The 12,550-nt window shown below is 32.6% G+C and overlaps 2 protein-coding genes across 2 annotated transcripts; one reads left to right on the top strand and one right to left on the bottom strand.

The window, feature by feature from the left end:
* Positions 1–4,942: 4,942 nt before the first annotated feature.
* On the bottom strand, positions 4,943–7,399 carry LOC145163765 (uncharacterized). Its single transcript, XM_079082544.1, has 3 exons — positions 5,975–7,399; positions 5,619–5,819; positions 4,943–5,176 (listed from the first exon to the last, which is right to left on the bottom strand). The coding sequence occupies exons 1-3, from the start codon at positions 7,397–7,399 to the stop codon at positions 4,943–4,945; spliced, it is 1,860 nt and encodes a 619-aa protein (XP_078938670.1).
* Positions 7,400–7,449: 50 nt separating this feature from the next.
* Positions 7,450–12,149, top strand: LOC145163764 (protein FAR1-RELATED SEQUENCE 5-like). Its single transcript, XM_079082543.1, has 8 exons — positions 7,450–7,503; positions 8,748–8,834; positions 9,267–9,366; positions 9,685–9,860; positions 9,942–10,462; positions 10,602–10,860; positions 10,977–11,546; positions 11,730–12,149. The coding sequence occupies exons 1-8, from the start codon at positions 7,450–7,452 to the stop codon at positions 12,147–12,149; spliced, it is 2,187 nt and encodes a 728-aa protein (XP_078938669.1).
* Positions 12,150–12,550: the final 401 nt, after the last annotated feature.

The raw sequence follows: 12,550 nt of genomic DNA, 5'->3' as shown, positions 1-12,550 counted from the left end.
GGGCATGAGTTAATGATCGTCGTGCGGCGTCGAACAGAGGATGAGATTGTGAAGTGGTAAGAGCAAGTGCGGTAAGACTACGGGGAGCCGTAGTACTCACTATTCAGTGAGAGGTTGTGGTGATGCTACGGGGAGCCGTAGTACTCACTATTCAGTGAGAGGTTGCGGTGATGCTACGGGGAGCCGTAGTACTCACTATTCAGTGAAAGGTTGTTGTGATGCTACGGGGAGCCGTAGTACTCACTAGTCAGCGAGAGGGTGTTGTGATACTACGGGGAGCCGTAGTACTCACTAGTCAGAGCATGACGCAGAAGGGTTTTAGGCTTGGGTAGCCCTAATGATTGAGTTTTGGGAGCCTGGTGGTTGGACCAGGGGCGAGGCCAAGGTCTCCATATTTGTCAGGAATCGCTATATTCTGAGTTGAGTCATGGTTATCGCAACCGAAGGGAATTGAAGAAGTGGTGTACGCGTGGATTGCGAATCTTGGATCATGAGTTGCGTATCAGATTGGAATTTAGTGGACCCAATTCTATTGTTGAATCCGACTCTAGAGCTTGAGTCTGGATTCGTTCGTGTGTTTAGTAGGCAAGATGAGGTGTCGAATTCGTAGATGGGTTCATTTTGAGAAGTATTGTTCTCCATCAGATGTATTAAACCAGAGTGAGTTAGCTCGTCGGTATGGGAAGAACCGTGAAACGCATGGAATCAGTGGATGGTAGAAGGCAGAGGTCGAAGGTAAGACGATATCAGATAAATTGTAGTATTCGCTTGGGGTAAAACCAACTACGTGACTTGTGCGTCACGATGAGCTGAGGTAGCTATTGCGAGCAGGAGGGTTGTAAAGTTATCATATTGGGTGTGCAAGGGGTCCGTCCTTCTTCGGCTTGGGAATTTCTATTTGGTTTCGGTTGTCTTGAGAGAAGGATCGTTGAATGTTAACAGGTTTTCCGGTTGTGCATCCCAGATTACTTGTTTCGAGCTATGCGAAGAAAAGGATCGATTTCGAGGGCGAAATCTAAATTAAGTGGGGAAGAATTGTAACATCTTGTTTCAGATTGTTTGCAATTCAAGACCCGTGGGCCGTAATCTGAATATGAGAAGGTTTCAAGATTTTGAAGGAGATATGTTTAGGCCTTCTTGGATATGGATAAGGTGTATTGTGTGAGAAAGGGGTTCGGATTTTGCTTTAGGTCCCAAGGATATCGACAAGTGTTGGTTTCGGCTTTTCATGAATTTTGGATCTGAGTTCGAGTGGGATCTAGGAGAAATAAAGTTGATTCAAGTGTAGAACTTCTCGTTATCTTTTCGTGGATATAAAGTTCGTCGAAAACGAACATCGGGTGAGGAAGATATGACGCTTGGAAGTTTTTGGCATAAATGGTCCCTTAAGGAGAAAAGTTGGCATGGAAGGCCATGCATGTGAAATGGAAGCGCGTGGGTACGCCCATCGTAAGGCTGGGTTACGCCCAGCGTATAAGGGAAATGGTCGCGGGTGCTCCTTGGCGTACGCCCAGCGTACGTCCAGAGCCCAGAAACCCTAAATTTAGGGTGTGTCAATATATAAAGAACATATTGGTTCTAACCCTAGCCTCCATGTTGTTTCCCCAACCTCAGAGAAGCCTTGGAACGTCTCATATCTTCAACCTTGAGTGATTTGGTCTTCAAGAGGGTTATTTTGGTGATGTAAGTTTGGGTTTTTCAAAAGAAGAAGTTGGCAAAGAAGAACTTGGGAGTTTGGAGCTCTTAGATTTGGAATGTCATCATCATTTGGAGCTCTTCTGAGGTATAAAGTCCATAACTTTACTTAAGAATGCATAGATCTTGTGTAGTGAAGTTTTGGAGTTGTTTTGGTCCCAAGTTTGGACCTTTATGTTGGAATCTCATTTTTGAGCTTAGGGTTGCCACCCTCAGAGCTAAAAGGGTCCCATAAGCAGTAAAGTTTCAATCTTGATGGTCCTAATGAGTTCATGCATGATATCTAGCCCTTGTTATGGAAGTATGTTGATGCCTTTTGAGTTTGAGCTTATTTGGTGGATTGCAAGTCACCAAGATTATGACTTTAAGGGTTAAGAGGATAATAAGGACCTGGATCTAAATTTGTGGCCTCTGGAATGAAGTAACAAGCACTTAATGGAAAAAGGGCTTAACAGGAAGGGTACGCTGAGCGTACGTGCAGGTACGCCCAACGTACTCGCCATCGAGTCGGTACGCTTAGCGTACATAGGTGTACACCTCGTGTAACTTGTCTGTGTTGGACTTTGTGTTTTGGGCCATGCTTTTGGCCATGCCTTGAGCTATTGGGCCATCAATAGTCTGAAGTTATGGGCCAAGGATATATTTGGGCTTGGGGTGAAGCCCATTGGAGGGAGTGGGCCCAGTTTAGCAAAGTGGGCCGTTAGTGGACTTGGGAAGTTTATCTAGTGTTGGGACCGCCACTTAGATTGAGGATTGGGCCTCGGTGGGTCCAATGGGTTTAGGTCATTATTGGGCTGGTCAGTGGGCTATTATTAGACCTAAAGAGTGAGAGTTGGACTTAGTTCCTAATTGGGGTAATTGTGGGCTTTTGCACAGAGTTAGAGAACCTAGTATAGCGGCAGCATTTCTAGAGGTTGTTCGTCATACGAGGTGAGTCTTCTCACTATACCTTACCTAGAGTGGTAATTATGTGTGACCGGAAGGTCTTATGTGCTATGACGAGTATGTGATATATGTTTCTATGTGATATGTATATGTTATGTATGTTATGAGTAGCATGGTATGGACCGGAAGGTCAGTATGATATGGACCGGAAGGTCAACGGGGTGTGGACCGGAAGGTCAACAGTGTATAGACCGGAAGGTCAGCAGTGTATGGACCGGAAGGTCAATATGGTATGGACCGGAAGGTCGACAGAGTAGGACCGGAAGGTCTTCTCAGATTGTGGGACTGGAAGGCCCCTGAGACACATTGACCGGAAGGTCTCGTAGAGCTATAGCCTCGAGTGGCTAGTTGTATGTACGTGGTATTTTGGGGAACTCACTAAGCATGCGTGCTTACCGTTTATGTGATATGTGTTTCAGGTACTTCAGAGGATCGCGGGAAGGCACCGACATGATTGTACACACACATTATGTTTTGGGAAGAGCTACTGTGGATCCTGGATTTTATGTGATGATTTGAAAACTTTGTTAAATGAATATTTGGAGTTGAACAATATGATATATGTTTTTATGAATTGAAAATGAAAAATTGGTTTGAATTTTCACGACGTTACATTAAGTCTTAGCGTCAGTTAACTATTGGTGATGCTTTAAATTCATAACAACAAAGAATGACTTGTAAAAAAAAGACCAAATAAGCACTTTAATTCAACAATAAATAGTCTTAAATCTCCGGTTCACCGATAAACAGAGTTTTATGGTATTGATTTTTTTGGTTTTTTCATTAAGTTTTCTATATAATTTCTTAGTAGTATTATTATGTTTGTAGAAGTAAATTTGTGGTATGGTTTGTAGTTTGTTTAAGTTTAACTAATGTAGAGTTTCGATAAAAAAAATTGTGTTGCACATTATAAACCCTAATAATAATCTCTATTCTAATAAATGAGTAATTTTATTTTCCTATTAACAAGTGTTACAATAATAAAAATTATCTACTCTAATAAATGAATGTTTTTTTTGCCACATGTTACATTCTCATTCAATTTGCCAAATGTCATTTTGTGGTTATTTTAATTTTTTTTCCATATGTCATTTTATGGGTTTTTTGATTTTATTAAATTCCACATAATATTTTAATGTAATAATTACAATAAATGTAGCAATAAATTGATATCAATTTCATTAATGGATTTACCTTCTAATTTTGAAATTCATAAATGAAAGTTCATTAGTTTCTTTTGTTTATTTATTTAATTTTTTTTAACTTTAAAAGATTAAAAAAAACATTTCAATTTTTATAATATATTATTTTTCTTATTTTCTTATAAATCCAAGGTTCACAAATATTTAAACCTTCATATTTATTTATTTTTTAAATTAACCCATGTAATATATGAGTCTCACAACTTGTTAATATTATATGCTTACTATCATACCACATGCCATCCTATTAATTCTCCACTTTAAATTTTAAATTTTAAAATTTAAATTTCCCATTCTAATTACATTAAATTAATAATTGGTTCATCATTTTAAATTTCACATTCTAAGTACATTAAATTAATAACACTAGAATAAAAACTAAAATAAAATTAATATACATGATAAGGTGATATAATTTCATGTATTTATTTAAATCAACGATTATAATTTTATATAACTAAAAAAATATATATCTAAAAAAATATATATCTTAATTAATAATTTATTTGAAATAATTGATTAATAATTTTAAGATTTTACTATGAAAGTTTAATTAATTTTATAACCATGATTCTCATGGGTTATAAACTAGTACTCTATAATTAATGGTTAAGTTCACACGACTTTATCGAGATTCTTATTATTTAATCACAAATATCAATTCAAGGTGTGTCATTACGTTATATGATATTTTTTTATCAGTTATCTTTTTATAAATATTTAGCATATATAGTATGACCGCTATTAAATCTTTTTTATCATTCATAGTTAAACATTTTTTCGATGAACACATGTATACCCCACCTAACTAGGGTAGTTCAAAACCATATATGTAAAACTTTAAATATTGAATTTTGATAGCTAAATTTGTATCAAAACAATATCCCATGAGGTGCAATAAGTTGAACTTATTCATTTACTAGGTATTGATACACAAAGATATACCAAATCTTTTATATCAAACTACTTTGGGGTGTCTAAAATTTCCACAAACCAACATCTTAAAGGTTGGGATTAAGGATCTTATGAGAAGAAAAAAGAAACACATACAAATTTATCATCAACCTTAATTAAAGCAAAAGAAATTGAAATCTTGAAGCTTAATTGAAACCTATATTGAAAGAAAGAGACTCCAACATCATAGCATTGGTAAGAAAATATTTCTGCAATTTGAGTGATCCATATTTGGGAGAGACATCCGTTGTTTGAATATCCAGCCTCCTTAAGTTATGCCTCCAGCATTTTACAGGTTTACTTTTGCAACATAATTTCTTTTTATCCTCTTCTTCTACTTCTTTTTCTTCTTCTTCTTTGATCGTCTCATCATACACAAACTGTATGTTATGTAGAAAAAATGTGTCATTAATGAAGACAATTAACCATGCTAGTTAACTCTACTTTAACTATTTGTTTAGAATGCAAAAAAAGAAAGTGAAAGAAGATACTCAAAATTTTATGTGAAAAAAACATTGCAGCTGATAATTGGTAAGAGAGGTTGATGTATATGCCAAAAATTAAACTATTAATCATACTTCATTTGTTTATATGGGCATAAAACAACTCCACATTAATTTAGAAGAATAAACGCTTTTTATCACAATGGTATAATTAAATAATAATCATACTTTATTTGTTCATCCATCAAGTAAAATTTCCTGGTTGTTCAAAAAAAATTAGTGGTCATACTTTGCTTATTGTTAAAAACTATGACATTTGATCGATTATATAAAAATATGATTAGTAAAGAGTGAATGAAATATGAGAATGTGTTGTTACCTTCATGATCATTTGCAGCTGGGAACGTGATGAAGAAGCAGCAAATAAACTTATCGTGTTTGGAAGAGGTGAAAACCATAGCAAGCTGTCCACCAGATCTGTTTCGATTCTCTCTAATGATTTTATTTCTACTTCCAAGCATTGAAGATCATACAATGGTGGAAGTAATTTCTCCCTCAAATCTTCAGGCATCATCAGTTCCTAAATCACACACAAAGAAACAGAAATTTTATTAGCTACAAAAATCCCTACACTATATATAAACATCTACTTCAAAACCAAAATTTAAGAATCAGGAACTCGAGAAAGAATTAATGAAGATGTTGATGAAGAAGAAGACGAAGTAAGGAGCATACCTTCTCACAATTGCAAATCAATTTCAAAGCCTTGCAATGACCAAAAAACGAAAGCAACTTCCTCCATCCATAAAATGATTCATTGTTGTAAGAAATCCATGGTTTTATAGATAGAGTTGCAGTACAAATACTTCGAGTAACCATCTTCTCAAACTCGATCATATTCCCAAAATACACAAACGAAACCAATTGTGGTGTGTCAATTTCGGCTTCTTTTAAATCAAGGCAGTTTACTAACTCAAGAATCCGAAGCTTCTCATGAAAAACCACAATATTCTTCAAGGAATTACAACCCTTGAGCCTTAGACTCTCGAGACAACACAATGTAGAAACTAGAGCTTCTAACCATTCATCCGTAATGACTGCATTCTCTATGTACAGATCTTTGATGGATCTTGAAGCTATCAAACTAATGTTGGAAATCCTGTGATCATCATCAGTACTCCCTTTGTACTCAAAAGATTCAAGGGAATGTGCCATAACACTGATCGAAGTTAGTAATGGGCAATTTCCAATCTCAACTCTTTCTACTTTCTCATTCCAAACATGAATGTTTTCGATGTCTTCACATCCATTGAGAATGAAGGTTTTAAGTGTACCTAATGTGGATGTATGTTCTTCTACCCAATCAAGACCGTTTACAACATTGTTTAATGAAAAATACACGATGTTTTGACACTGCAAAACATCAATCTTACAAGGCTTAGGGTTTTTCGTGCCCGAATCAAAGGAAAACGAATGAAGTTTTGGAGCCTTGATCTTTATAAACTCAACAACACAACAATGAAGCTCGATTTCTCTAAGGGTTTGGCTGTAAAACTCGATGTTTCGTAAGATTTCACATGAAGTTAGAGACAAAGTCTTCAAAGAAGGACACGAAAGAATTAGGTTACATGGATCTAACTTTAACCCTGTTAACCTCAATACATTAATCGATCTGGAAGCAAAAGAAACAGGAAACTGATACGTTGTAAACCCTAAATTAAGATCAATTAACTTAACCCCATTTTCTAGTGCAAAGGAGATCGCGGAATCCAACCTATGATCAACGGATATTCCTTTCAGATTAGCGTTAACCCTAAATTCAGATATAGCTGTATAATCCATTCTACTTCTACGCAACCGAATCGAATTATGAATGTGATCCATAAATTCATCCGTTATAGAGGCGGACGTACCTTGAGATGGCCGATTGAAGTTGAACGTTGATTCATCGAAATCAATGATGGGATACGAGGTCCATAGGAAGAAAAATCTCTTGGACAAGATCGAAATGTTTTTGAGGTCTTTGGTTGGAAGGTATGACATGATGTGGTGGACAATGGGGTCGGGAAGATCAGAGATCGGATCCATTTCTTCTTCTCGCCTTTTCTTCATAGGTGGTAACAATGAACAATCACCGCCACCTTCGTCTTCTTGTAGCATGGAAAGAATGGCCAGATGTGTGTTTTTAAATAAACAACAGAAGTTGTACTATGTGCTTATCAAGTAGTACTTTCGGCGGTGTTGGGCTTTTAGGAGTCTTCATCGTACACATACATACCTTATTTAGATTCTACTAAGAATCTTCCTTAAAGTCAGTGCTTAGTTATATTTTTAATATTAAATAAAATATTATTTTACTTGCTTCCAAAGGTAATATTTTTCATACAATTTTTTTTACATAACAATTTTGTAATGTTTGTCTAAAAGATATTTCTTTAAATCTGTTTACTTGGTCTCTAAGTTGTTTCTAATGTAGGAGCTTTTGATTTTGTCGGTTTAATAATTTATAATATTTTTTAACAACCAATGCAATATTATATATGGCAACCAATGAAATATATTTGTATCGCTTAAAGATACAACAAAATAAAAATAAAAAATAAAAAATAAAAAATTATTGTATATAAGGATGAGGACTCCTATATGGATCTAGCAGCTGAAACTTAATTAAATTTGGAGACGTGCATATATTCAAGAAAAAAATGAAATCACCAAATTGAACAATAATTTTTTTGGGCTAATCTCATAAAAACCTTTAAGTTTTCAGGGTTTTGTCGATTTTATCCAAAGTAGAATTTAATATCCGTTTTTACCCTCATATTTTTCAAAAAATGTTCACTTTTACCATTTTAATCACATATTTTTCAGGTTACCATTATATAAACTTCACAAAAAAAAAACCCTTAAGTTTACAGTTTTTACGTTTTTACCTTTAGGTTTATAAGTTTTTTTACACTTTTACCCTAAGTATTTTTTTTTTCATATTACACATATCAATGCAGAAAAATCGTATTTATATATTATTTTTTTAATTAAATATTGTATTTACATTTCTTTGTTCTTTTTTTAATATTTTTTTTATATATATGAGTTCTTTTTGCCTGGTTAAACCATTTAAATTGTAAATGTTTATATACAAAAAACTTGTTCAATCATAAACATCTTTATATATATATATATATATATATATATATATATATATATATATATATATATATATATATATATATATATATATATATATATAGAGGTAAGTTCAATTGAGAAAATAAAAAAGGTTGAGAATGGGGGAATCATTCTCAGCCAATCATTTATCTAACATGTTTAAATTAAAAAAAAAATACGTGTGTCCATTTTCATTAAGGGTATCTTTGTAAATTAGCAACTTTTTTACATAGAACTTAACTGTTCGTTGTTATCAGTTTCCAATTTGATGATATCTTTAGCTCGTTTGAATCGGATATGAGGAATTCATTATCAAGATTATTTTCTTTATATAACTCGTTAGCAATTATACGTATTCATTCCATTAATCGTGAAGTTTCGCATCCGTGTTTCAGTTTTCTACTTCGTATTCAGTTTCCGATTTGATCAGGTATGTATATCGTTTGAATCGGATAGATCGGAGTTCATTATCAAGATTATTGCTTTTTATAATTTGTTTGGAATTACGCTTATTATCTTCATTTTGGAGTTGTTTCATCGGAGTTCATTATCAAGATTATCAAGTTTCGAATATGTATTGGAGTTATTTCATCGGGTTTTTGTTAAGTAGTTTGAGATATTTATTTCAAATCGGAGCTGATTTAATTTTTAATCGGATATATCGTTGTAGTTTTTACGCTCTGTACTGAGAGAGATTGCTTAATTACATCATCTGATCATATATGATTTAAGTTTCTTTCAGATATTTTGTACGTTGAGGTGAGATATATTCGAAATTAACAAGGTTTTCATCTTTACGACTTTTTTTGTGAGATATATTCGATATATTCGATATTAAGATTGTTTTTGTTTATTTATATAGATCATTTGGTGTATCATGTCGAATTCTAGTGTTATTGATGATGATTTGTATTCTTCTATGAGTGAGAGTGAAGAAGATGTTGAGAACTCATTTTTTGAAGGTATCAGTTATTGAATTATTTTGTTGTTTTTAATTTTGTTGATTATCATTTATTTACATATGAATATGTTAATATGAATAAATTGTTGTCTTATTCATATATGAATAAACGTGTGATAATTGTAATTTCGAATTTATTATTTTTTCGTTTTATTCATATATGAATAAGTTATGTTTTATTTTATATATTTTGAATCCTTATGAATTTTATGTATTCATATATGAATGTTTTATTCATATATGAATGTTTTTTGTTTTATTTATATGAGTTTCATGTATTCATATATATTATTGTTTTATTCATGCATTATAATTTTAGGTGGTGAATCTTCAAGTTTAGTACATGATGCGCAATATTGTGATGATATAATTGGAGAACATGTCTATAAGCCAGATGTACCTGTTCAACTTATTCCATTTAAGGGTTTAATCTTCAAATCATTAAAGTTGGCTATCAAAATGTATTCTGAGTATGCTGAAATTGGTGGTTTTGATGTTTGACTGAGCACACAGTCAAGGTTTGATAACAAGATTATAAAGAAGAAACATGTTATATGTAATCGTGGTGGTAAACAGAAAAAGAAATCTTGTGACACATTAGGTACAAGTGGTGTTAGGAGGAAACGAAATTCAAATTCAAGAGCTATTGGTTGTCAAGCAAAGATTATATTTGAATCTGTATATGGAACTCCAGATTATAAAGTTTTTCAGTTTGATGAACTTCACAACCATCCACTTGAGAAGAGAAGCGATTTAAAAAAAGCGAGACAAATGTCATATTCAGAAAAAGAGTTTATTGCGCGTGCTTCCACATCAAAAATAGGTCCAACTATGGCTCATAAGTTGAGGGCAAGTTTGAGAGGTGGGTATGAGTTTGTAAAGCCCAAAGTAGTTGACTATAAAAATTTAAGGAGAGGTATCAACAGGGTTATTGGTTATAAAGATGCCCAAATGATAGTAAACACAATGAATGACCGTCGAGCTCACTATCCAAATTACTCATTTGAGTTTAATTGTCAAGATGATGTCTTGGACTGTATGTTTTGGGCTGATGAAATGGAGAAGGCATATTATGCTGAATTTGGTGATGTTATCTCGTTTGATGCGACTTTCCGAACAAACAAATAAGTTATTTTATCTACTTTTGTTTATAGCTTATTCATATATGAATATTTTTATATTCACTTATTAATACATCAAAAATTAACTTTAATGAACATTTTTTTTGTGTGTTAGGTATCGAATGGTTTTTGTTTCGTTTACTGCTATTGACCATCATAAAAAATCGGTTACTGTTGGATCTGGGTTGCTAAGCAATGAAAGCATTGAGTCTTACTCTTGGTTGCTTAAAGCATTTCTTAAAACTCATGGGAAAGAACCAACACTTGTTTTAACCGATCAAGATGCTGCAATAAAACAAGCTGTTGAGAATGTGTTTCGTAATTCAAAGCACCGATTATGTATGTGGCATATAATGAAAACGTTGAAAAAAAAGGTATTATTTTAATATATTTCAAATATATTACTTATTAGTATATTCATTTATGAATATTTATTGTTATTTTACTTATTATTATTTATTCATTTATGAATATTTTTGTTTTAATACAGATATCAGATGATTTATTTACGAACACAGACTTTAGAAAAATGTTTTTGAAGCTTGTTTGGGACATTAATATGAAACCTGATGTTTTTGAGGTGAAGTGGGGTTTGCTTATGAAGGAATTCAATCTTGAAGACACAAGATGGTTTAAAGACATTTTTACAATACGTGATTCATGGATACCTGGATATTTTAGTGATATTCCAATGTGTGGTTTGATGAAGACTACATCGAGGTCAGAGAGTATGAATTCATTCTTTAATACATACTTAGAAAGTGGGAACTTACTTTTGAATTTCATGATGAATTACGACACTGCCATTCAAAAGCAAAGGAATATTCAACGAGAGCTTGATAAGGCATCAAAGAAAGCATCATATAAAATGCAAACACCTCGAGAAATAGAACTGCAAGCGTCAAAGGTTTATATAAGTACATTATTTTTTGAGGTGCAAAAAGAAATATATAAAGCATGTTTTTTCTGTACATACTCGTATGTTGGTATTGAAGATGGTTGGGAAGTTTACATTGTGCAACACAACAATAGTAAAAGTGATTTTAAAAATGAATTTAAGGTAATTTTACTAGTTTTTTATGAAAAATGTAATAATATTCATATATGAATATGAGAATATTCATATATGAATATCAATATTCATATATGAATATATGAATATTATATGAATATATGAATATATGAGTGTTGATATGAGTATTCTTATATGAATGTAAATGTGTAAATTTTGTTTTTGTATCAGGTTGAAATAAAAGCTGAAGAGAAAGAAATAAATTGCAGTTGTGAACATTTTAAGCGTATGGGTGTTTTATGCAGACATGCTTTTACAATAATGATGAGATGTGGTGTTAAAGAAATTCCTGAAAGTTACATTTTGAAGAGATGGAGAAAGGATGTGATATCAAGAAATTATTGTTTTAGTTCTGTTCAATCCGATTCACGTGATTGTGAGAATGTAAAGCTAGTCAATGATTTATATTATAGTTTTGAATCATGTTTGGATATTGTAAGAGATGACAAAAAGAGATTGGCTTTGTTTGCTGAGAAACAACAAATGTTGTTGAAGGAATTTGAGAGTGATTATATTTCTCCTGGATTGAAAAGCAAGACAGATGGTGAAGTCGTATGCAAGCTTTTGGGTGTTACTATTCCTATTCCATAAGAGATTAATATTCATGTTCCTGAAGTTCAAAGCAATAAAGGTTCTGGAATCAAGAAAAGAATTCCAAGTGCAGGTGAAGTAGCATATGGAAATTCTAAAAAAGAACATAGAATGTGTTCAGGATGTGGAAAACGAGTTCCACACAATTTACGTACTTGTCCAGAAAGAGTTGGAGCTGCTAAATCAGCAAAAGACAGTTAGGGATTTTTTAGTTTTTTTTTTTTTTTTTTTTATGTTTTTTGGTTTTATTCATTTATGAATATATGCAAATAAAAACAATAAACAATAATATTCATGTATGAATAATACACATTTATATTGATATGGTAAATTGATATGTTGATATTTGTTTTTTAAATTACTATAAAATAAGTTATATTGATATTGTAAATTATTCATAA

The sequence above is a fragment of the Lactuca virosa genome, chromosome 3 (assembly GCF_052849685.1).
Source record: "Lactuca virosa cultivar CGN04683 chromosome 3, Lactuca_virosa_CGN04683_v6, whole genome shotgun sequence".
Lineage (NCBI taxonomy): Eukaryota > Viridiplantae > Streptophyta > Magnoliopsida > Asterales > Asteraceae > Lactuca > Lactuca virosa.
This window is presented reverse-complemented; position numbering and strand designations above follow the sequence as displayed.